At 55.1% G+C, this 24852-nt stretch overlaps 1 protein-coding gene across 1 annotated transcript in view; it reads right to left on the reverse strand.

Moving 5' to 3' along the window:
• LOC137434930 (adenylosuccinate synthetase isozyme 1 A) overlaps nucleotides 1-6880 on the reverse strand; it is an 89593-nt gene extending 82713 nt beyond the window's left edge. The window contains exon 1 of the mRNA XM_068128169.2: nucleotides 6513-6880. Within this exon, the coding sequence (XP_067984270.1) occupies nucleotides 6513-6689 (177 nt within the window). The 5' untranslated portion in view covers nucleotides 6690-6880. The remainder of the gene's footprint in view (nucleotides 1-6512) is intronic.
• Nucleotides 6881-24852: the final 17972 nt, after the last annotated feature.

Genomic DNA, 24852 nt, shown 5'->3' on the forward strand with positions numbered 1-24852 from the left:
CGGCGCGTGGCCGCGTATATCCGGCGGGGAGTGACACGCCCTCGGCTCGCCAGCTCCGCCTCGTGGAATCGGCACGTTGCTTCTCATTGGGTGCGTGCGGGGGGTTTACCAGGCTCCGCCCTTGACGAGGAGCTGACAAGGAGCCCCTTCGTGGTAACCCCGTGGAGCGCATGGTCTGGAGCGCATCGTCTGGAGCGCATTGTCGATGGCGGCGAACCGAGCCGGTGGGAGGACGCACACTTCCCCCCGCGCAGCGCCGTGCCCCTCTGTTGTTGTAGACGGGGAAGAAGATGGGAGGAGGTATGGGAAAGGTGCTAAACTCACTACTGATGCCATATAATCACATTCTGGTGCAACGAAGAGTCATGATTAATGGAGACGAGGCCTTAACTGACATAGACTAAGAATAACTAGGAAGATGTCCGAAAGTTGTCTACGTGTGGTGCGGTGGACCTGGGCACGACATTTAATGGGGGAATAAGGGGAAGGTCGGCTCTACTGATTGTTATTTACATGCAATGGGACTAGGGAATGGGGGATTGGGGAAAGTTGGGGAGTATTGGAGAAAATAGGGGAATATTTACAAGCGGATATGGAGGCCAAATTCCATATTCGCAACAATATATATACATATATATACATATATATACATATATATACATATATATACATATATATATCTATATATATATATACACACACACACACACACACACACACACACACACACACACACACACACACACACACACACACACACACACACACACACACACACACACACACACACACACATATTCTGAACAAATAAATAAGTAATAAATATTATCTGAACAAGTAAAATAAACTGCATAGACATTAGAGTCAGTTTTGTCAAAGTATTCTCTTAGTAAAGGTTGCAATCCTAATATGTACTTACTAGCTCTTCACTGAGCCTTGATTATGTATAAATAAAAATAATAATAATCTTGAACGGGCCACCACTCCAATGCGGTATACTTTACTGAACGTGCAGGAATTTGAATTTGTTCAGGGTGCCAGCGATAACTCGCATACTCTTCACAAAAGACACCACAGGATCTTCAATGTCAGTGCTGGCGTAAGGGACACCCAGTTTAAGATCCACCTGAGGTATGGCGCGCAAACACACACACACACACACACACACACACACACACACACACACACACACACACACACACACACACACACACACACACACACACACACACACACACACACACACACACACACACACACTGTCTGCAAAACTAACACCATGATGACAGTTTACAGCTGAGACAAGAATGAAACAAAGGTGACACAGCTCAGGTAAGTGTCTATACCTTTAGGCCATTATGTCAGCTTACAATAAATAAATCACTCTCGTATAATAGGACAGGACACATGGAAAAACAAAATATTTTTTCACAATGAAACATAAAATAAGGCTCTGCTTTAACAAGTCTACTACTTCAAAATGATGACCTTGCCAACTAATTTTTCAGTAGGTTACCATTTCGTTTACTTACCCAAGAAATAAAGTTTAGGCTTGCCATTTTCTTTTCTCCACTTCATTCTTAAAAACCCTGGTTAGAATGCCTGAGCTAAAAAATTAAAATATATACATGCACAAAAAAAAATACATTCAAGAGGAGCTTAACAAATTGAGCAAATGAACAAGAGGGGCCTGACAAACAAGTTCCTGCAACTTACAAGGTATCCTCATTCAGCAGTGTTCTAGGAAATGTTCTTTCCACCAAAACCTTTTTCAAGTATTATATTAATTTTTATTTTCTGCTGGTGGTCAACGCTGTTGTTCTAGGAAATGTTCATGTTCTAGGAAATGTTCTGCACAAAATGTTCAAGTGTTCTAGGAAATGTTCTTTCCACCAAAACCTTTTTCAAGTATTATATTAATTTTTATTTTCTGCTGGTGGTCAATGCTGGGGGTGCCCTACATCTGGTGCCCTACATCTGGCAAATAAAATACATTTACTTCTTCATGCAGCTGTATGAATCAAATTGGCACCCCTTTATATGAACTTTTCCAGAGCATTACTTGGTTCCTCCTCAGAACACAAGGGAATGCACACGAGATTTTTTGAATATCCCTTCTTTTCTATTGTTCGACATTTTCTATAAGCTATGGAATGTCCCTTCTTTTCTCTACTTCGCCACATACCCTTATATAAAGGGGCCTTTTCTATGCCCTGGCTATTTTACCCAAGAATATACACACACACACACACACACACACACACACACACACACACACACACACACACACACACACACACACACACACACACACACACACACACACACACACACACACACACACACACACACACACACACACACACACAGTGTCCATTTTTTTTTTTCTGTAAAAAAAACAAAAAACAACAGCATAGGATCTTCCAGGGAGATAGCCTTTCCCCCCTTTTATTTTGCCTGGCTCTGGACCCACTAAGTAACCTCATCAATGAACACGGGCATGGATACACCCTAATAACTGACAGAAGAACATCCAAATAAATAGGAAAGGTGACACCATCAACTATACATGGATGATTTAAAGCTCTTCTTGCCAAATGACGAAAGATTGACAGGACAACTAAAACTAGTCAAACGGTTTTCCAAAGATATTCAAATGAAATTTGGACTAGACAAGTGTACCAAATGCACGTTTGTACAAGGTGAATCAACAAAAACAGACAACATAAATTGACCTTGAAACAACAATACAGCAGTTAGTAAACGAAGAATCATACAAATACCTCAGAGTAGAAGAGGGCCACCAAATATGTCACAAACAAATGCGCAAAAAAATCGCCAAAGAATATCTATGTAGAACGAAGCTGATCCTGAAAACGTACCTCTCCCCAAGAAACAAAATCAAACCATAAACCAGCTCACAGTATCAGTGTTCCAATGTAGCTGCGGAATAATAAACTGGCCCCAAGCAGAAATCAACAAGTTAGACATCAAAACAAGAAAACGCCTTACCATCCACAAAATGTTTTACGAAAACCACGGCATCCCGAGAATGTACCTGCTGAGACGAGAGGGAGGGAAGGCCTAATGGAACTCAACCAGGTGCACAGAGTAACGAATGCAGGACTAGCTGAGTATGTGAAATGCTCAACAGACTATCAGATGCAATTTGTAAACAAACATGAAAACAACAAATCTGAAAAAGTATCCCTAACTCACCTTGCAAAGAATTTCCAAAACAGGTGTGAATAGAAGACGCCACACAGGAAAATGAAACGGCCACAAATACAGCCCCAACAATTGCAAAAAAGACAAAAGAAAGAAATATGAAGAAATATCCGCCAACAACTGGGAGAATGATAAAAGAGGAAGAAAATACAAAAAATAATAGGACAGAGTGGGGATAGACAAAGAAGGCTCATTGGAATGGCTAAGAAGAGGTCAGCTCAACTGGGATGGCGAATGAATCATAATAAATGCCCAAAATCAAGGACATGACACCAATGGTTTTAAAAAGATGGTGGGACTGAGCTAGACGGACAAGTGTAGATTCTGCAAGACAGAAACAAAAAGTACTAGTTACCGGCTCTTGGGATGCAAAAAACTATTATGAGAACAACTTTACACGGCCCCGAGTTCAAGCCCCTGTTATGCTGTTGAATTCATACCAGGTGTTGATTCAGCCTGTGATCCTTCTGAGGTAGGCTAAATGAGTACCAGCTTACTGCGATGAATGAGCCATTTGAGTATCCTGTGTCACAGTTTGACATACACAGAAGTAATGATGCAGCACATAAAGGTTGGGTGGGGTGTCAGGTTAAACAAGTTGGCATAGTGCTCAGTTAACCATTGAATTCAGTGTGGTTACTTCCTGCCAAACAGTGGATACGCACTTTGGAGTGGGGACCACGACACGTGACAATATGATAATACTGATAACAGATACGAGCACATTGCCCATTTTAGGTAGGCCCAATTCATTTGGACTCAGAAAATTTGTTTTACATGATGGTTTCATCATCTGAAGGAAGAAACAAGTAAACGAAAAAACATGCCTTAGGGCTACACACTTATGATTATTATTATTTTTTAAATTAAATTATGACAGATGAAAATGTACCAGACAACATCAGGAGACGACGATGGTTCACAAGCAAGCGGTATTCAATGACAAAGGACGGACTATAACCGAAACAGGCCCGGACAGGCTGGGCCTGGAAATGTCAAAACGAAGGTTACTGACCTTGAAATGAGATAGAAAATAAAGTATAATCAGTTATGAGGTTAGTTAGCGACACAATACCGAAAATTCAGTTCGATTCCGACAACTTTGAAACTTTGACCTTTGTGACCTTCAAAGGTCAAAGGTCGAAGATTCTGAAATTTGTTGGAAAACTTGTATTTCATGATGTATGTGATAATATAAGATCATGTACGACATTTCACCCTATCAGGAAGCGAACAATGTAATAAAACCATCAAAAATCAACTTTTCTAAATTTCGTGACCTTGTGACCTTGAACTTGGGGCGAAGATGAAAAATCGAGCTCCGTGGGGCTAGACTCATGACATTGGCCTAACCAAATACCGAAACCCCTGTCAGATTCCACCAACTCCCTCGGAGAAAATGTAGCTTGAACTCGATTACCCCCTAAAAATACATCTTTTTCGGGCGTCGCTCCGCCCACAATGGGCGCAATACGCCCACTCTAGGCAGGACACAACTAGATCATGATATCAACCTCCCACCCAAGTTTCATCAAGATCGGATGATATCATCGGTTAGTTATGCTGCGGACAGACAGACACAGACACAAAGACAGACGCACACACATGACGAATATAGTGGTCACTGTTTGATAACTCGTGAACCAAAAAGTGGACCGTGGGCCAAATGTCAGCTCTCTAGGACGTATGAAACGTAGAAAACGAACGGCTCAAAGATTTGAAACAGGACAAACAAAAGTTCAGATGAAGTTAAACAAGTAAACGCAAAAACATTTCTTAGGGCTACACACTTTTTTTTTTCTTTTTTAAAAAAGTTTTAAACCTTTTATTTTTATTTTTTTTATTATATTATTTTTTCAATTAAATTCTGATAGATGAAAATGTCCCAGAAAAGAGTACCGTGGGCCAAATTTCAGCTCTCCAGGACGTATGGAACCTAGAAAACGAACGGCTGAAAGATTTGAAACAGGAGAAACAAAAGTTCAGATGAAGTTAAACAAGTAAACGAAAAAAACATTTCTTAGGGCTACACACTTTTTTTTTCTTCTTTTTTTTAGTTTTAAACCTTTTATTTATTTATTTTTTATTATATTATTTTTTTAATTAAATTCTGATAGATGAAAATGTACCAGAAAAGAGGACTGTGGGCCAAATTTCAGCTCTCCAGGACATATGGAACCTAGAAAACGAACGGCTGAAAGATTTGAAACAGGACAAACAAAAGTTCAGATGAAGTTAAACAAGTAAACGAAAAAACATTTCTTAAGACTACACACTTTTTTTTTTTAAGGTTTAAACCTTTTATTTTTATTTTTTTTATTGTATTATTTTTTCAATTAAATTCCGATAGATGAAAATGTCCCAGAAAAGAGGACTGTGGGCCAAATTTCAGCTCTCTAGGACGTATGGAACCTTGAAAACGAACGGCTCAGAGATTTGAAACAGGACAAAGTTCAGATGAAGTTAAACAAAAGTGTAAAAAGAAAAGTGATCGTCCCAGATTTTTGCCAAATGTATTTTTTCGTTTCTGGCACGGATTTTCATTTTGCACATTCTGTCAGCACTAGTGGAACCCCTGTTGTTACCCAGTCAATGGCAGCGATCGATCATGGCAAACCAAAAGTTTTAAGGCGGAAAAAAGTTTGAACTGATCTTTCAAGAAAAGGCACAAATATACCTTGTGCCATATACAGTACATACCATCGGAGACACGCCCCTATTATGGAAGAGGAATAGCCTGATACAGCTCCAGGTCACGAGTTTTATCGTGTTACAGCATTCGCATGTTATCTCTGCAACCAATCAGCATGAAAGTGAACACTTGGCAAATTGTATCGTTTACAACTCGCACGATCATGTAAATGTTTCACAAACTCTCTCAGTAAGATCTGGGCAAGAAACTTATTAGCCGGGATAGCCGGCTTTATAATCCCCAATCTGGAGGTCGGGGTGGGGCCACGGGTGGGAGTTTTGCTTCGATTCGACTCCACAGCAAAACGAATCAATGAGCACCGAACAAACAACTCGGATGTAAACACGACGGACAATGTACCATCGTGTAATACCCGAGGTCACAGCAACACCTAGGCCAAGCAAACCATGACAGATCCATCAAAGTGCGATCCGACATCAGCTTCGGCGTTCTAACGTCAAACAGATTTAGAATCAGAGGTAAATTACACCGATGTAAATTATATTCTGTGAAGTAAATTATACTCGGTGAGGTAAATTACACCGACTCAGTGTGGTATTACATTGGACATCGTGTTGACGGTTGATCTTACCTGGCAGCGGCACACCAGGTCGGCTGAGGTAGCGAGCATGTCCACGACCTTACCCTTGCCTTCATCACCCCATTGCGCCCCGAGTACCACGGTGACTCTGTTCCCAACATGCCCCGCAGCCCAAGCTCGTTTGCTCGCCGGAGAGCTACCGTTCTGCTGCTCATTTTGAGAAGTCATGGCGCCTCGCCCGAATCACCTTCCCAATCCCAACTGGTCTTCTTCCTCCAGCCCGTGCGTACGTCCAGCCCAAAAGGAAATCCTGCGCCACGCAACGAACTGCCTTTTGCCGCTCTTTCCACAAACCCTGTGACAATCGGGCAATGACGCAGAGCACCATCCCCCGCCACCCCACCAACCCCTTCCGGCTCCACGAACACCCACCCCCCAAAAATTGGTATGTAACGCCACAGAAGATGCCATTATGTTAAAATTATTTGCTGTAGACCAAAACTGATAAACTTGAAACATTGATCAAGCGTGAAAAATAATTTCTCCGAATTCGAAGTACATCGTGTCAACCCGATTGGTGTAAAAAGACCGATTACACCCAATAATTCATGCGACCGTTCCTTTGCAGATATTAGAGCTTAATCGTCTCTGCCTTAGAAACTAATGGTCACATTTTAATTCAGTTATTCCAAAGGAATTAACGAAAAAATAACAGAGCCTTCAGTACAATGAAAAGCACAGGACGACTAGCCAAACTAATAATTCAACTTTATACACCCCAATCACAACCTATTTATCAATGAATCCTCCAAACATTTTTCAAAAACAATAAATATACTGTTGAAGTGTGGTGCTGCGCACACAACTTGTTTGCCAAAGAGGTAGGCCACAACCCGTTTGATAAAACCAAGAGTCTTTATTATGAAAGCTCAAACTGCAGCACTGGGCGTGGGTGGGCTCGAGCTCAGAGCCCGCATATATGTGCCGAGGCCACGCCTAGTCCCCGGGCGTGGCCGCTCGGTCGAAGGGCGGGGCATGTGCCATCGGTCCCCGCCTGGGCGCTCGCGCCACCCACTGGTGCGCGGAATTATTGCTCCATGTGCCCGCCACACGCGCCCCCCCAGAATTCCCGCGCACCTGAAGGGTGAGTTTGCGGGGAAGCCGGATGACCCGGCCGAAACGCCCCCTGGCGATGGGTGCAGGGCTGGGGGGCAGCGGGCCGGCGGGGCTGAGGGGTGTCGGGGGACCGACCGCCGGGGGGCGGCCTCGACGCGGAGGCAGAGCTGCTGGCGGGGGTGCCGGGGGTCCAACCGCCGGGGGGCGGCCTCGACGCGGAGGCAGCGCTGCCAGCGGGGGGTGGTCCTGATCGAGGTGGGCCGGATTGAGGCGGTCCATGGAAATGCGATCCGGGGCGCCGCCGATGTCGACCGTGAAAAACTTGTCACCGGTCTCCAGCACGCGGAAGGGCCTGTCGTACGGGGGCCGTAGCGGTGCCCGGTGGGCGTCGTGCCGGATGAACACGTACTTTGCCGTGCGAAGCTCCGGGGCAACGTGGGAAGGCGGGCAACCGTGGTGTGCCGTTGGCACCGGGGCGAACCTCCGGGCGGTCTCCTGAAGGGCGGAGCGCTGTTGCGCCGCGGACCAAGGAGCCGTGGAGTCGGGCATAAATTCACCCGGTACCCGCAGTGGTTGCCCGAAGACCAACTCCGCCGAGGACGTGCGCAGGGCGTCCTTGGGCGCCGTCCTGAGGCCCAGCAGGACCCAGGGAGCCTGTCGACCCAGCCGCCGTCGCGGAGGCTGGCCCGGAGCGCAGCCTTCATGGAGCGATGAAAGCGCTCGCACAGGCCATTGGCTTGGGGGTGGAAGGCCATGGTGTGGTGTAGCTTCACCCCGAGTCCTTGCGCCACCGTGGCCCAGAGCTCCGAGGTGAACTGGGGGACGCGGTCGGACGAGATGTCCGAGGGGGCACCGAACCGGGCAACCCAAGTGGCGATAAAGGCTTGCGCCACCTCAGCCGCAGACGTCGTCGCCAATGGGACGGCCTCCGGCCACCGCGTGGTGCGGTCGACCATGGTGAGGAGGTGGGTGAAACCTCGCGAGGGGGGCAGAGGTCCCACCAAGTCGACGTGCACGTGGTCGAACCGCCGCTCGGGCACCATAAACGGGGCCAACGGTGCCTGGGTGTGGCGGTGGACCTTTGCGCGTTGGCACGCGAGGCACGTCCTGGCCCAGTCGCGGACGTCCTTCCTGAGGCCATGCCAGACGAACTTCCCCCCGACGAGTTTCTGGGATGCCTTCGCGCCAGGGTGGGACAGGCCGTGGATGGCGTCGAACACCGGGCGCTGCCAGCCAGCGGGCACGATAGGGCGAGGCCGGCCGAGGGAGACATCGCATAGGAGGACCGTGCCCATGGCGTCGAACGGCAGCTCGGTGACCCGGAGGCCTGTGACGGTGGTCCGCAAGGCCTGGACGCCGGGGTCGGCGATCTGGGCCTCTGCCATCCGGGCATAGTTGACCCCGAGGTGGGCCGCGTGCACGACGGACCGGGAAAGGCAATCCGCCACCGGGTTGTCCTTACCCGCCACGTGACGGATGTCCATCGTGTACTCGGACACGGCAGAGAGGTGGCGCTGCTGCCATGCCGACCATGGCTCGGCGACCTTGGCCATCGCGAACACAAGGGGCTTGTGATCAACGAAGGCCGTGAACGGGCAGCCCTCCAGCAGATGGCGGAAGTGTCGGACCGCCAGGTGGAGCCCGAGCAGCTCGCGGTCGAAGGTGCTGTACCGGCGTTCGTGCGGGCGAAGCTGCCGGCTAAAAAACGCCAGCGGTTGCCAAACACCACACACCCATTGCTCGTGCACCGCGCCCACCGCATAGTCCGACGCGTCGGTGGTGAGGGCGATCGGTGCACCGGGCGCCGGGTGCGCCAGCATGGTGGCGTCGGCCAGAGCCAGCTTTGCGCCCGCGAACGCCGCGGCCATCGGCTCCGACCATGCGATGTCACCTTTGCTCGGCTTGCCCCGAAGGGCCTCATGCAAGGGGCGGAGGAGCCGGGCGACGTGGGGCACGAAGCGGTGGTAAAAGTTTACCATGCCCAGGAACTCCTGGAGCCCCTTGATCGTGTGGGGCCGCGGGAAAGCCCTGACCGCCTCCACCTTGGCCGGTAAAGGGACGGCCCCGTGCTCGGTGATGCGGTGCCCCAAGAAGTCGATGGTGGCGACACCGAAACGGCACTTGGCAGGGTTGATGATTAGGCCATGCTGGCCCAGGCGTTCGAAGAGTGTGTGGAGGTGGAGCAGGTGGTCCTCCCAGGACGCGCTCGCGACTAGGATGTCGTCCAGGTAGACGAACAGGAAAGGTAAGTCACGCAAGATGCTATCCATAAGCCGCTGGAACGCCTGAGCCGCATTCTTCAACCCGAAGGGCATCCTTAGAAATTCGAAAAGGCCGAAAGGGGTGATGACGGCCGTCTTTGGGACGTCGTCCGGTTGGACGGGGACCTGATGGTAGCCCCGGATGAGGTCCACCTTTGAAAACACGGTCGTGTTGGCTAAACGGGCGGAAAAGTCCTGAATGTGTGGGACTGGGTCGCGGTCGGGGGTGGTGGCATCGTTGAGCCGGCGGTAGTCCCCGCACGGCCGCCATCCCCCGCCGGGCTTCGGCACGATGTGCAGCGGGGAAGCCCAAGCGCTGTTGGAGCGCCGCACGATCCCCAGCCGCTCCAGCGTGGCGAACTCCGCTTTCGCCACGGCGAGCTTCGTGGGCTCGAGTCGGCGTGCCCGGGCATAGACCGGCGGCCCGACCATGGGGATGTGATGCTCCACCCCGTGTGTAACGGCCATCACTGAGAAGGTGGGCCGCGTGAGGGCCGGGAAACTGGCAAGGAGGCGGGTAAAGTCGTCCGCTGCCGGAAGCGTGCAAACTAAACTCGCCGGGACGGAACCGTCCAGCAAGCCACTTGGCAAGCCGCTCGGTGAGCCGCTCAGTGAGCCGCTCAACGAGCCGCTCAGCGAACAAGCGAGCGAGCTGAAGGTTTCGGCCTGGACGAGCCGTCTGCGCTTTACGTCGACCAACAGCCCATGCGCACATAGGAAGTCTGCGCCCAGCAGGGCCATTGGCACGCTGGCGGTCACGAACGACCATTGAAAGCGCTGCCCTCCGAACCGCAGTGAGAGGCAACGCTTCCCGAATGTGCGGATGGGTGTACCGTTGGCGGCAAGCAAGGCGGTTTTGGTTTCTTTGGTCAAGCCGCAACCTTCTTCCTTGGTTTCTTTCATTGTGTAAATAGTAGTAAATAAATCATATTCGTATTTCCTACCTTTGTTCTGCTCTTCTTCACATCCGTGTCGTCTTAGTGATTTCCTTCATTGAATACCTGTGGCACGATTTGGCCAACGTTCAAGGATCGGGTCTAGTTTCTGTTAATAGTTCGTGCCACGGTTGCTAAAACCGCTTGGCAATTAACATCTGTCCGCGGTATGAACGGGGCTGTGCACCGGCCTTTCCGGAGGTCGCTGGGCAGCGTCAGGGACCACGTCGGTCAGTTATAGAAGAGGGGATTAATCCCCCCTCTAAGGGGAACAGAGGCCGACGTTGGGCTCCGTAACAATATATATATATATATATATATATATATATATATATATATATATATATATATATATATATATATATATATATATATTGTTGAGGATTTGGAAACTGTGTGTGTAATTTGCTGTAAATATTCCTTGTAAATACCTCCAATTGTAAAGGTCAAAGGTCGTCCTTAGTTAGGCCATCGCACACACGTAACCAATCATAAGTTTCCCCTCAATAGTTATGTCCTTAGTAAATGTCAGTATAAGGCTCTGTGGTCCACTAATTCATTGCATTGCATCGAATTCAAATAAGATAGATCCCCTTTCAATTGCCAGCCTTCATTGCCAACTGCATTCGCCCGCCATTACGCACGTGGTCAAGCCTCGGGGAAGAAGGTGGGAGGAGTCAGCCAAGCACCAGGAACAAGGCGTGGCCTTGCCAGCGCCTCATTGAGGGGCGGGATCGGTGAGCCCTCGCGACCAATCGAGGCCGAGGCGAGCTGACCGATGGGCGTTCCTAAGAGGCCGGCGGCTTGATCGCGACGCGCCTGATAAAAAGGGGGTGCGGAAGGACTGCGGGGAGAGATGAGAGAGATGCGTCAGATGCGGCAGAGACGGGAGATGAACTTTGGACCACCGCAGCTTTGAGACCACCGCAGTTTTGACCACGGCAGCTTTGAGCGGTGACGGCAGTTGCAGCCCCGAAGCAACGTCACCGTACGAGAGACGGTTGAGGAGAGTCGGCGGCTGCTCAACTCGAGCCGCGATCATCCCAACCACCCGCATCCTTCCCGCCTTGTGATACCACCTCCTCGTCAGTCCAGCCATCCACCTCCAGCTGAACCTTCCTCTCTTTCCTGCCATTCCATCCTTTTGTGTACGTGAGTTTGTTTTGTGTGTCTTGTCCCTGGGTTAAGTAAGACTGTATAGTATAAGCTAGTATTTGCACTGTGTCTTCTTCTTCTTCTTCTTCTTCCAGTTACTTTCGTTATCTTTCCTTCTCCCTTGGTTTCTTTGGTTTTGTACAAATAATAATAATGAGTAATAAATCCCTGTTCTTCCTACTTTGTCTTCTTCTTCACATTCGGTCGCTTTAGAGGTTTCCAAATTGAGTGTACGTGGCGCGATTCAGCCAACGCATATGAATCGGGTTTAGCCCCTTCGATAAACGGCTCACGCCGCAGTTCACTTCGCTCGGCGCAACCAATCTATTATGCTGCGGCCGTGAGCGGGAGTATTTCCTTGCGTACCGAGAGGCGCTGGTATTTAGGTCATAGGACGGTTGGGCCTAATACCCTACCCAGCGCTGACCGGGCGTGACGTCATACCCCCGGGACCACGTCGGTCAGTCATAGACGAGGGGATTAATCCCCCCTCGATAAGGGGAAAAGAGGCCGACGTTGGGTTCCGCAACAATATATACCTATATGTATATATATATATATATATATATATATATATATATATATATATATATATATATATATATATATATATATATATATATATATATATATATACACACACACATACATACATATATTCTGAACAAATAAATAAGTAATAAATATTATCTGAACAAGTAAAATAAACTGCATAGACATTAGAGTCAGTTTTGTCAAAGTATGTCAAAGTATATATATAGCGGTTACCGGAAGCATGACACAATCACCTTGCACCGGCCAATGACGTAACCGGCGGGCAGTTACTTGCCCGGACTCGCCCGGACGTGTCCGGACTTGCCTTGCCCGGGCGGACTCTCGATTTGCATACCACGCCCCGTTGAGAGGCGTGGCTGACTTATTTGCATACCACGCCCCGCCTGAGAGGCGTGGCTTTTGTGTGGTGAACTTTTGATATAAATTGCCGCCCGTGTTAACGGGCTATTCAGTGCTTTTGAGTTCTTTCGAGTTGAGCTCGAATAAATAGCTCAGTGAAACTTCGTTCCTGGTGTCGTCCATTTTGTCTGGCTTTATCGTGCGAGCATAGCTCCACAATTGGTGACCCCTTTTCAAGAACACGGCGATGGAGTCATCTATAGCTTTGAAGCTCCCTGGCTTTTGGGAATCGCACGCAGCCGTCTGGTTCGCCCAAGGGGATTCTCAATTCGCCCTGCGGAACATTACGGAGGACACTACGCGCTACCACCATGTGGTCTCCGCGCTCAACGCCTCCACTGCTGCCCGGGTCCTGAGCTTCCTACAGAACCCGCCGAACGCCGACAAATATGGCGCGCTCAAAGGCCTACTCCTTGGTGCGTTTGGACTCACGGAGACCGAACGCTCGCGACAACTGCTCGACCTCCCGGAGCTGGGTGAGGCCCGTCCATCCGAACGCATGGACCACATGCTTGCTCTACTCGGTGACCACAGCCCAGATTTCCTCTTCCGCGAGCTGTTCTTCCGGCAACTACCCGGGCAGGTACGATTAGCTTTGGCTAATTCGCCCATCACGGACCCTCGCACCCTGGCCAAGGAGGCCGATAAATTTTTCTCGGCCAGGCGACACGTTGGAGCGGCCGCCTGGAACCCTGGGCCGACCGAGGCAACGCCCGCGCCACGACCGGCGCCACCACCAGCCGAGTAAACGCCACTGGCGGCAGCAGCCGCCGCGACGCCCCGTCGACCGAACCCGACGAGACCGCCGGAGCCTCCACCAGAGCGGACCATGTGCTACTACCACGCCAGGTTCAGGCAGAAGGCCAGAACGTGCCCCCACCGTGCACTTTCGGCAGGTCGGGAAGCGACCAGGCCGGCGCTCGCTGCCTGCCATGAGCATCGGCCATTCAGGCAGCCTTCTGTTTATTATGGACACAGCGTCCGGGGGGCGTTTTTTGTGCGACACCGGCGCTCAGCTGAGCGTGATACCCGCCTCGATGCAGGACAAACAGGCCGCGCTTTGCGGCCCCGCCTTGGTCGCCGCAAACGGCTCCTCCATCCGCACCTTCAGTTCGCGCAGCGTCGCATTCTGCTTCGGGGGCCAGCGCTTCAGGTGGGACTTCATCACGGCGAGCGTGCCCATGGCCTTGCTGGGTGCAGCTTTTCTGTGCGCGCATGGGCTTTTGGTGGACGGCAAATGGCGTCGGCTCATCAACGCGGAGACCTTCAGCTGGCTTGCTCATTGAGCGGCTCCGCACCAACCAAGCTAGCCTGCGCGCTCCCGGCCGCGGACGATTTCACCCGCCTGCTCGCCGAGTTTCCCGCCCTCACGCAGCCGACGTTTTCGGCCGTCGCCGTCAAACACGGCGTCGAACACCACATCCTGACCACAGGTCCACCGGTCTATGCCAGGGCTCGTCGCCTCGACCCGACCAAACTCGCCGTGGCGAAGGCGGAATTCGACGCGCTGGAGCGATTGGGCATTGTGCGGTGCTCGAATAGCGCGTGGGCCTCGCCCCTGCACATCGTGCCCAAGCCGGGTGGTGGATGGCGACCATGCGGCGATTACCGCCACCTCAACGACGCCACGACCCCCGACCGGTACCCGATACCACACATACAGGACTTTTCCGCCCGTTTGGCGGGGCGGGTGATCTTTTCCAAGGTCGACCTCATTCGGGGCTACCACCAGGTACCCGTCCGGCCGGCCGACGTGCCGAAGACGGTGGTAATTACACCTTTTGGCCTCTTCGAGTTCCTTCGCATGCCGTTCGGCCTTCCAGCGGCCCAGGCCTTCCAGCGGCTGATGCACAGCGTGCTGCGCAACCTCACCTTCCTTTTCGTCTACTTGGACGACATTCTCGTCGCCAGCACTTCCCGGGCAGAGCACCTCATCCAACTGCGCACGCTTTTTGAGCGCCTCGGCCAGCACGGCCTCATCATCAACCCGGCGAAATGCCAGTTTGGCGTAAGGGCCGTCGACTTCCTGGGGCACCGCATCACGAAGCGCGGGGCCATCCCGCTGCCTACCAAGGTGGAGGCAGTCACAAGTTTCCCGCGCCCCCGCTCCATCAAGGCCCTACAGGAATTTTTGGGGATGGTAAATTTCTACTACCGGTTCGTGCCTCGCGCCGCCCAACTCATGCGCCCCCTGTACGAAGCCCTCCGGGGCAAGCCGGCCAAGCACGACATTGCCTGGACCAAAGAGATGGACGAGGCATTCACGGGCGCTAAGCTGGCCCTCGCCAACACGACCATGCTGGCGCACCCGGCACTCGACGCACCCATCGCCCTCACCACGGACGCTTCCGACTACGCGGTGGGCACCGTGCATGAACAGTGGGTGAATGGGGCTTGGCAACTGCTGGCCTTCTTCAGCCGGCAGCTTCACCCTAACGAGCGCAAGTATAGCGCTTTCGACCACGAGCTCCTCGGACTTTTCCTGGCCGTTCGCCACTTTCGCCATCTTTTAGAGGGCCGCCCGTTCACGGCGTTTGTGGACCACAAACCCCTGGTCTTCGCCATGGCCAAGGTTGCAGAGCCGTGGTCGGCCCGCCAGCAGCGCCACCTCTCCGCCGTGTCCGAATTTACGACGGACATCCGGCGCTTCGCGGGCAAGGACAACGCTGTGGCCGATTGCCTCTCCCGGTCTGGCGCGAACGCCATCCACCTCGGTGTGGACTTCGCCCGCATGGTGGCCGCCCAGACCGCCGACCCCACGGTGCAAGCCCTCCGGACAGCGGACACAGACCTGTGGTTGGCCGACGTCCCCTTCGAGGACACAGGCACAGTTCTCCTGTGCGACGTTTCCCTGGGCCAACCTCGCCCCATCGTGCCCACCAGATGGCAGCGGCACATTTTTGACGCCCTCCACGGCCTTTCCCACCCGGGCGGGAAAGCGTCGCAGAAGCTCGTGGCAGCAAAGTTCGTCTGGCACGGGCTCCGTAAGGACGTCCGCGACTGGGCCAACGCCTGTGTCGCCTGCCAGCGTGCGAAGGTCCACCGGCACACCCAGGCCCCATTGGCACCATTCGACGTGCCCGCGTGGTGCTTCGACCACGCCAATGTGGACCTGGTGGGACCCCTTCCCTCCTCGCGAGGCTTCGCCCACCTCCTCACGATGGTGGACAGGACCACCAGGTGGCCGGAGGCTGTCCCGCTGGCATCAACAACATCCGCCGACGTGGCGCAGGCCTTCATTGGCCCCTGGATTGCCCGATTCGGCACCCCCTCGGACATCTCCTCCAACAGAGGCCCGCAATTCACCTCCGAGCTTTGGGGTGCGGTCGCCCAGGCCTTGGGGGTCATGCTGCACTGCACCACGGCCTACCACCCCCAAGCCAACGGCTTGTACGAGCTGTTCCACCGCTCGATGAAGGCTGCTCTCAGGGCCAGCCTCCAGGATGACGGTTGGGCCGACAGGCTCCCGTGGGTCCTATTGGGCCTCCAAACGGCCCCTAAAGAGGACCTCCAGGCTTCCACCGCCGAGCTGGTCTACGGCCAGCCACTGCGCGTGCCGGGCGAGTTCATCCCTGACGCCACCGGCCCCTGGTCCGCGGCTCGTCAACGCTCGGTCCTCCAGGAGGCCGCCAGGAGATTTGCCCCTGTGCCCACGTCCCACCACGGCTGCCCCCAACCCCACGTCCCCCCAGCACTTCGCACTGCGGAGTATGTTTTTATCCGGAACGACGCACACCGGGGACCGCTCCGGCCGCCGTACGATGGACCTTTCCGGGTCCTGAAGAGGGACGACAAGTCGTTCATCATTGACATCGGCGGCAAACCGGACCGCATCTCCGTGGACCGCCTCAAGCCGGCCCATTTGGACCTCGACCAACCTCCACGGTTGGCCCTTCCTCCACGACGGGGCCGTCCCCTGTCAACGAAACCCCTCGCCCGACCATCCACCGCCACGCCACCTACCACCCCCACACGAATCGCCAGGGGTCGTTTCGGCCGGGTCATCAAGACCCCCCTCAAACTGACTCTCCCGGTGCAAGTTAATTCTGGGGGGGCGCATGTAGCGGTAACCGGAAGCATGACACAATCACCTTGCACCGGCCGATGACGTAACCGGCGGGCGGTTACTTGCCCGGACTCGCCCGGACATGTCCGGACTTGCCTTGCCCGGGCGGACTCGATTTGCATACCATGCCCCGTTGAGAGGCGTGGCTGACTTATTTGCATACCACGCCCCGCCTGAGAGGCGTGGCTTTTGTGTGGTGAACTTTTGATATAAATTGCCGCCCGTGTTAACGGGCTAGTCAGTGCTTTTGAGTTATTTCGAGTTGAGCTAGAATAAATAGCTCAGTGAAACTTCGTTCCTGGTGTCGTCCATTTTGTCCGGCTTTATCGTGCGAGCATAGCTCCACATATATATATATATTATATATATATATATATATTAGGGTGGTCCTTATTCCTCAACTTCGGATTTTCTAAGCTCCAACCCCCGGGATTCATTGGAATAGTCGAGAAAACTCTCCTGGTGAACTTTTTTTTTCCAATCAGACAACATTTACCCCTCCCTCATTGACCTTGAAGTTTCACCCTGAGGAATAAAAACAACAATGCTTGAAAAAAATTTTTTGTGCCATTTATTCCCAAAATGTTAGCTTATAACACACAACATACAGTATTTTATAAATGGTTACCTCATTACACAGTTAAATGTATTAAACTATAACAAAAATCTTAAGAAAAATGTCCCACAAGGCTCCTAGGCCCGTCCGACTTAGTGCTCCTGCTCCTGCTGGGCCGCCACACCAGCAGCCACGGTCTTCTTTCTGGAGTCCGGGAACTCCGCGCGATGACGAGAGACAACTTGGAGGAGAAATTTCAGTTGCTCATCATCCTGAGTTAGCATTCGGTTGTATTCCTGGATGAGGGCAACTCCTCGCTCCGCATTGTCGTTGATGACCGCTATCCCCTGCACGAAGGCCGCCGCTGTCCGGAAGTCTTCCCGCTGCAGCCAGGTCGCGGGATCGGCGTCGAGGAAGCCGTCTTCCAGGCGCAACTTCTGGAAGAACCGTCGCGTGTTGGTTTATGCCATGTTGTGCAGTTGGAGTCCTGAGACGTCTTGGCTGGGCAGCTTTGGGCGCTTCGCTGGAGATTCATCTCCCACCGTAGTGTGAAGTGAGGTGAGTATTTGCCTCTTCTCCTCCACCGTGACCAGGGGGTCAAAGAGCGCCAGAGCGACAAGCTCCTCCGAGAGGTACCACAGGTGCCCTTGCAGCTTGGTCAGAGCTGCCTTGCCCACGTCCCGGTTGACGTCCATGTAGGTCGTCAAATCCTTCAGCAGTTGCAGGTCGTGTCGAGGGGCAGCTGCGGCCTCCGGAGCCAGTGTCCAGGCTTTCGCGTACAGGCGACTGACGAAGACGGCGATTTCCCGCAGGCCCTTCTCCTCCCTCACTGTGAGCTTGAATTGGCTCCGGAACATCCACACCTTAAGTGCGTAGATGGCTTTGGACATCCACCTTGCGTGGTGCATGGGTCCGGGGGCTAGGAACCTTACTCCTCGTGGGGGGACCTGGCCGAGGAAGATCACAGTCAATTCCAGCAGCTCCCGGTAGTCGTCCCGAAGGCCCTTGTGGTTGATGAGGGTGCTCTGGAACCAGTCCTTGTCCACATGGTCCAGCAGAGGACGCACATGGGGGTGGGAATCACCGGACTCGAACTGACTCCGGTCGATGAACTTCCAGTGACCTTGGAAACGCTTGAACATGAGCACTGTTGGACCTGACGTGGGGCCGATGACCGTCGTGAAAGCCGCAGCGAGGAGCAGCTCAAGGACATGATGGCGGCACGTGAAGTACAGGAGATCTTTCTTGAGCTGCTGTTCGATCAGGACACAAGCCCCGTTCTTCAGGCCAGTGTTGGAGTATGTCGTGTCAAACGACATCCCACCGATGCGCTCAGTAAAGTCCCAGTCTTCGAGTGCCCCGACAACTGCTTTGGCCATCTCAAAGCCCGTTCGGTTCGGCAGCTTGGGGACATTGAGGAGCTGCACCGTTCCATTGCCTGAGACCAGAATGGGAAGTCGATCGACGGTCTCCTTGGTCGTAAGGTCTTGCATCATTTTCCCATCCCAATGAACAATGAGCGTGCAGCCCCCCCCCGTAGCTCATTGAGTGCCACACGAGCATCCGTCCGGTGTTTCCGCCGATGCCGCCGGATTGAGCTGCGGTTGATGTTCATCTCGGAGACGTCATGGCCGAATGAGTGGGCTGCCGCCGACAGGATATAGACTGCTCCCCGGTCGGTAATCTTGGTCCTGTCCAGAGCCGCTGCCACACTTGGCGTGATCACGTTTGTCATAGCCCTCCTGGGGTGCTTTGGAGGTCTCACTTCTCCGTCTCCGCTCCCCTCCTGACTGGTCTCATCTGCAGAGGTGGACGACGATTCCAATTCCACTTGGATCATGGACGTGCTGGCTTCATCCTCCGCGCGCTGCCTCTGTCGCTCCTGCTCCTCACGGCATTGAGCGGCGCGGGCCTCCATGGCAGCTAACCGTCTGTTGACAGATCCCAGCTTTCCATGGCGACCGGGTTCATGCTGAGCTAGCAGAAATGCCTTATCCTCCTCATTCGTGAGGACGTCCAGGGCATTGGCGGCGGCGACATCGAAGAGATTCTTTGTCCGCTTCTTGAAAGCTTCCTCACGCACCGCTTGAGCGCCAGCTCGCCCCTTGTTCCGCTTGACGTTTCCAAACTCCTTATGGAGTTTTTCAATCTTTGCCAGGATGGTGTCCTGTCGCTGTCATGGGATCCTGGCCTTCAACCAGAGCTCAATGACAATGTTCATGACATTGAAGGAGCTGGGCTCCAACGCGAGTTGAAAGAATTGACGCGACCAAAGATGGAAATTCGTCCGAGTAGGTTTAATAAATGTATCACACTCGGGTACTCTGAAAAGCCCGTTTATCGGGCAGCAATATATATACACATTTATGTCGGGAAGTTTGCCCGGCAAAAGCTATACCGGGCATGCCCGGGTATCAAGGGCGAGCCTTGGAAAGGCGAGTCTGGACCTGCCCGGGCGTGTTTGGCTGCGGCCTGGCAGGTCGAGGCTGGGCGTGCCCGGGCGCTCTGGACGAGCACAGGAAACGCGATAGCGGGCATGCCCGGACGCTCTGGGCGAGCCCTGGAAAGGCGATAGCGGGCATGCCCGGACGCTCTGGGCGAGCCCTGGAAAGGCGATAGCGGGCATGCCCGGACGTTCTGGGCGAGCCCTGGAAAGGCGATAGCGGGCATGCCCGGACGCTCTGGGCGAGCCCTGGAAAGGCGAGAGCGGGCATGCCCGGGAAAGACGAGACCGGGCGTGCCCGGGAGGTTCGGGCGTGCCCGGGAACAGTGAGTCCGGGCATGCCCGGGAGAGGCACGTCTGGCCGTGTTCTGGCCGGTGCAAGGCGATTGTGTGCATCCAGCGGTAACCGCTACACACGCCCCTCCAGAATCGACCTGCACCGGCAGGGTCAATTTAAGGGGGGTCCGGATGACCCGGCCGAAGCGACCCCTGGAGGGTCGTGGGGAGGGGTCCGACGTGGTGGTGGGTGGTCGAGCGGGGGGAACTGTGGACGGGGGGCGGCCTCGCCGCGGAGGAAGGGCCAACCGTGGTGGTCGGTCGACGTCCATGTGCGCCGGTTTGAGGCGGTCCACAGAAATCCGGTCCGGCCGGCTGCCGAAGTCGACGATGAAAGACTTGTCGCCCCGTCGCAGGACCCGGAAGGGCCCGTCGTACGGCGGCCAGAGTGGCCCCCGGTGCGCGTCATGACGCACAAAGACGTACTCCGCTGTGCGAAGCGCCGGGGGGACGTAGGACTGGGGGCCACCGTGGCGGGACGTCGGCACGGGGGCAAATCGTCGGGCGGCCTCCTGGAGGTCCGAGCGCTGGCGAGCGGCGGACCAGGGACTGGTAGCGTCGGGCACGAATTCGCCCGGGACGCGGAGCGGCTGGCCGTAGACGAGCTCGGCGGCGGACGCCTGGAGGTCTTCCTTGGGGGCCGTGCGAAGGCCCAAAAGGACCCACGGCAGCCGGTCGGCCCAACCGTCGTCCTGAAGGCCGGCCATGAGTGCGGCCTTCATGGAGCGGTGAAACCGCTCGCACAACCCATTGGCTTGGGGGTGCTAGGCCATGGTGCGGTGCAGCATGACCCCCAACTAACGGGCGACCGCGCCCCAAAGCTCAGACGTGAACTGTGGGCCGCGGTCGGATGAGATGTCCGCTGGTGCGCCGAAGCGCGCGACCCAGGTGGCGATGAACGCCTGCGCCACGTCGGCGGTGGTGGTGGAGGTGAGGGGCACGGCCTCCGGCCACCTGGTGGTCCTGTCCACCATGGTGAGCAGGTGGGTGAACCCCCGCGAGGGGGGCAGGGGACCCACCAGGTCCACGTGGACGTGGTCGAAACGCCGTTCAGGCACGGCGAAAGGTGCCAGCGGGGCCTGGGTGTGGCGGTGGACCTTGGCTCGCTGGCAGGCCGTGCAGGCGTTGGCCCAGTCGCGGATGTTTCATCGAAGGCCGTGCCAGACGAAACGCACCGACACCAGCTTCTGAGAAGCTTTCCGGCCCGGGTGAGAAAGGCCGTGGATGGAGGCGAAGATGCGGCGCTGCCAGGAAACGGGCACGATGGGGCGAGGCTGGCCCTGGTGATGCGGTGGCCCAAAAAGTCAACGGTCGTCGCGCCGAAGTGGCATTTGACCGGGTTGACAATTAAGCCGTGCTCGCTGAGGCGACCGAACAGTGTTCGGAGGTGGAGGAGGTGCTCGGCGCGGGACGTGCTGGCGACGAGGATGTCGTCCAGATAGACGAAAAGAAACGGCAGGTCACGCAGCACGCCGTCCATCAAGCGCTGGAACGCCTGGGCCGCATTCTTGAGGCCAAACAGCATCCGCAAAAATTCGAACAGGCCGAACGGCGTGATGACGGCCGTCTTCGGGACGTCGGCCGCCCAGACAGGTACATGGTGGTAGCCCCGTATCAGGTCAATTTTCGAAAAGATGACCCGTCCCGCCAAACGGGCGGAAAAGTCCTGAATATGCGGGATCGGGTACCTGTCGGGGGTGGTAGCGTCATTGAGACGGCGGTAGCCGCCACACGGGCGCCATCCACCCCCCGGCTTTGACACGATGTGCAGTGGCGAGGCCCACGCGCTATCGGAGCGCCGCACGATGCCGAGGTGCTCCAACGCGTCGAATTCGGCCTTCGCCACGGGGAGCTTGGCTGGGTCGAGGCGGCGGGCCCTGGCGTAGACCGGCGGGCCCATAGTGGGTATGTGGTGCTCGATCCCATGCCGCACCGCGACGGCCGAAAACGTCGGCCGCGTGAGGGCCGGGAATTCCACGAGCAGGCGAGCGAACTCGTTCGTTGCCGGGAGGGCGCACGCCAGTTCGGTCGGCGCGGAGCTGCTCATTGTGCACGCCAGGGAGCTGAAGGTCTCGGCGTGGACAAGGCGACGTCGTTTGACGTCGACCAGCAGCCCGTGCGCGCAGAGGAAGTCGGCGCCCAGCAAAGCCACGGGGACGCTGGCGGTAACAAAAGTCCATTGAAAGCGCTGGCTGCCGAAGCAGAGGGTGACGACGCGTGGGCCGAAAGTGCGTATGGCCGAGCCATTAGCAGCAACCAAAGAGGGGCCGCAAACTGCGTCCAGCCTGTCCTGCTCGGAGGCGGGTATGACGCTCAGTTGGGCGCCGGTGTCGCACAGGAAACGCCGCCCAGACGCTTTGTCCCGAATAAACAGCAAGTTGCTCGAGTGGCCGGCGCTCATGGCTGGGAATGAACGCCGGCCCGGCCGTTTCTCGACCTGCCGAAAGTGCACGGGGGCCGGCACGTCCGAGCCTTGTGTCCGAACCTGGCATGGTAATAACACCACGCCCGGTCAGGTGGAGGCCCCGGCCGTCGTGTCGGAAGTGGGCGGTGCGGCGTGGCGGCCGCCAGTTGCACCGGCATTTCGGCCTCCAACCGCGCAGGGCGCTCGGGCGTCGTCTCGGACGGCGGCGGGCTCCAGGTAACCGTGCCGATGTGCTGGCCCGCCGAGGAGATCTTATCGGCTTCCCTGGCGAGGGCGCGGGAATCCGTGATCAATGTGCCAGCCAGGGCGAGGCGTACCGTGTGAGGCAGCTGGCGAAGGAACAGCTCGCGGAACAGAAAATCCAGAGAGTGCTCACCGAGCAACGAGAGCATATAGTCCATGCGCTCGGACGGGCGCGTGTCGCCTAGCTCGGGCAGGCCAAGCAGGCGCCGTGCGCGTGCTGCCGGTGAGAGGGCGAAAGCGTCGAGGAGGAGTGTCTTCAGCGCGTCGTATTTGTCAGCAGCCGGCGGGTGCTGGAGGAGGCTCAAGGCGCGGGCCGCGGTGGCGGAACCGAGCGCCGCCACAACATGGTGGAAGCGGGTGTCGTCCGCGGTGATGCCTCGCAGGGCGAACTGAGAGTCCGCCTGAGCGAACCAAACAGCCGCGTGAGCCTCCCAGAAGGTAGGCAGTTTAAGCGTCACTGCCGTATCCATGTCGGTAGGTCACCAATGAAGGAGCTGGGCTCCAACGCGAGTTGAAAGAATTGACGCGACCAAAGATGGAAATTCGTCCGAGTAGGTTTAATAAATGTATCACACTCGGGTACTCTGAAAAGCCCGTTTATCGGGCAGCAATATATATACACATTTATGTCGGGAAGTTTGCCCGGCAAAAGCTATACCGGGCATGCCCGGGTATCAAGGGCGAGCCTTGGAAAGGCGAGTCTGGACCTGCCCGGGCGTGTTTGGCTGCGGCCTGGCAAGTCGAGGCTGGGCGTGCCCGGGCGCTCTGGACGAGCACTGGAAAGGCGATAGCGGGCATGCCCGGACGCTCTGGGCGAGCCCTGGAAAGGCGATAGCGGGCATGCCCGGACGCTCTGGGCGAGCCCTGGAAAGGTGATAGCGGGCATGCCCGGACGCTCTGGGCGAGCCCTGGAAAGGCGATAGCGGGCATGCCCGGACGCTCTGGGCGAGCCCTGGAAAGGCGAGAGCGGGCATGCCCGGGAAAGACGAGACCGGGCGTGCCCGGGAGGTTCGGGCGTGCCCGGGAACAGTGAGTCCGGGCATGCCCGGGAGAGGCGCGTCTGGCCGTGTTCTGGCCGGTGCAAGGCGATTGTGTGCATCCAGCGGTAACCGCTACAACATCGTTGGCCGCCTCCCGCACAGACTTCCTGTCGACCTCGATTCGGTATATCAACAGTCCCAGCACTTCTTCTTCCGAGGGAAGTTGAGACCTGGCAATGATTCCCAACGGAGCAATCAAATAGCGACGGTTCGCTGCCGCCATGCTTGCTAGTACAGTAGTACAGTACTATTGCTTGATAGATTGATGACTCAACCTGAAAAAAAAAAAAAATTTAGTATTGCTTTTACTATTGTTTTACAAGCAATAGTAGTACAGTGAAGGAGCTGCGCTCCAACGCGAGTCGAAAGAATTGACGCGACCAAAGACGGAATTCGTCCGAGTTGCTTTATTGAGACAAAACAGCTCAGGTATTCTGACAAGCCCGTTTATCGGGCAGCAATATATATACACATTTATGCCGGGGCGTTTGCCCAGGAAAACCGAGACCGGGCATGCCCGGGTGTCAAGGGCGAGTCCTGGAAAGGCGAGTCTGGACATGCCCGGCCGTCCTGGACGCAGCCTGACAAGTCGAGGCTGGGCGTGCCCGAGCTCTCTGGGCGAGCCCTGGAAAGGCGAGAGCGGGCATGCCCGGACGCTCTGGGCGAGCCCTGGAAAGGCGAGTCTGGACATGCCCGGGCGTCCTGGACGCGGCCTGGCAAGTCGAGGCTGGGCGTGCCCGGGCACTCTGGGCGAGCCCTGGAAAGGCAAGAGCGGGCATGCCCGGGAACAGCGAGTCCGGGCATGCCCAGGAGAGCCGCGTCTGGGACCGTCCGGACGAGCCCGGCATGGTGATCGCGCCC

This window comes from Myxine glutinosa, chromosome 9, assembly GCF_964187855.1.
Source record: "Myxine glutinosa chromosome 9, kmMyxGlut1.1, whole genome shotgun sequence".
Taxonomy (NCBI): domain Eukaryota; kingdom Metazoa; phylum Chordata; class Myxini; order Myxiniformes; family Myxinidae; genus Myxine; species Myxine glutinosa.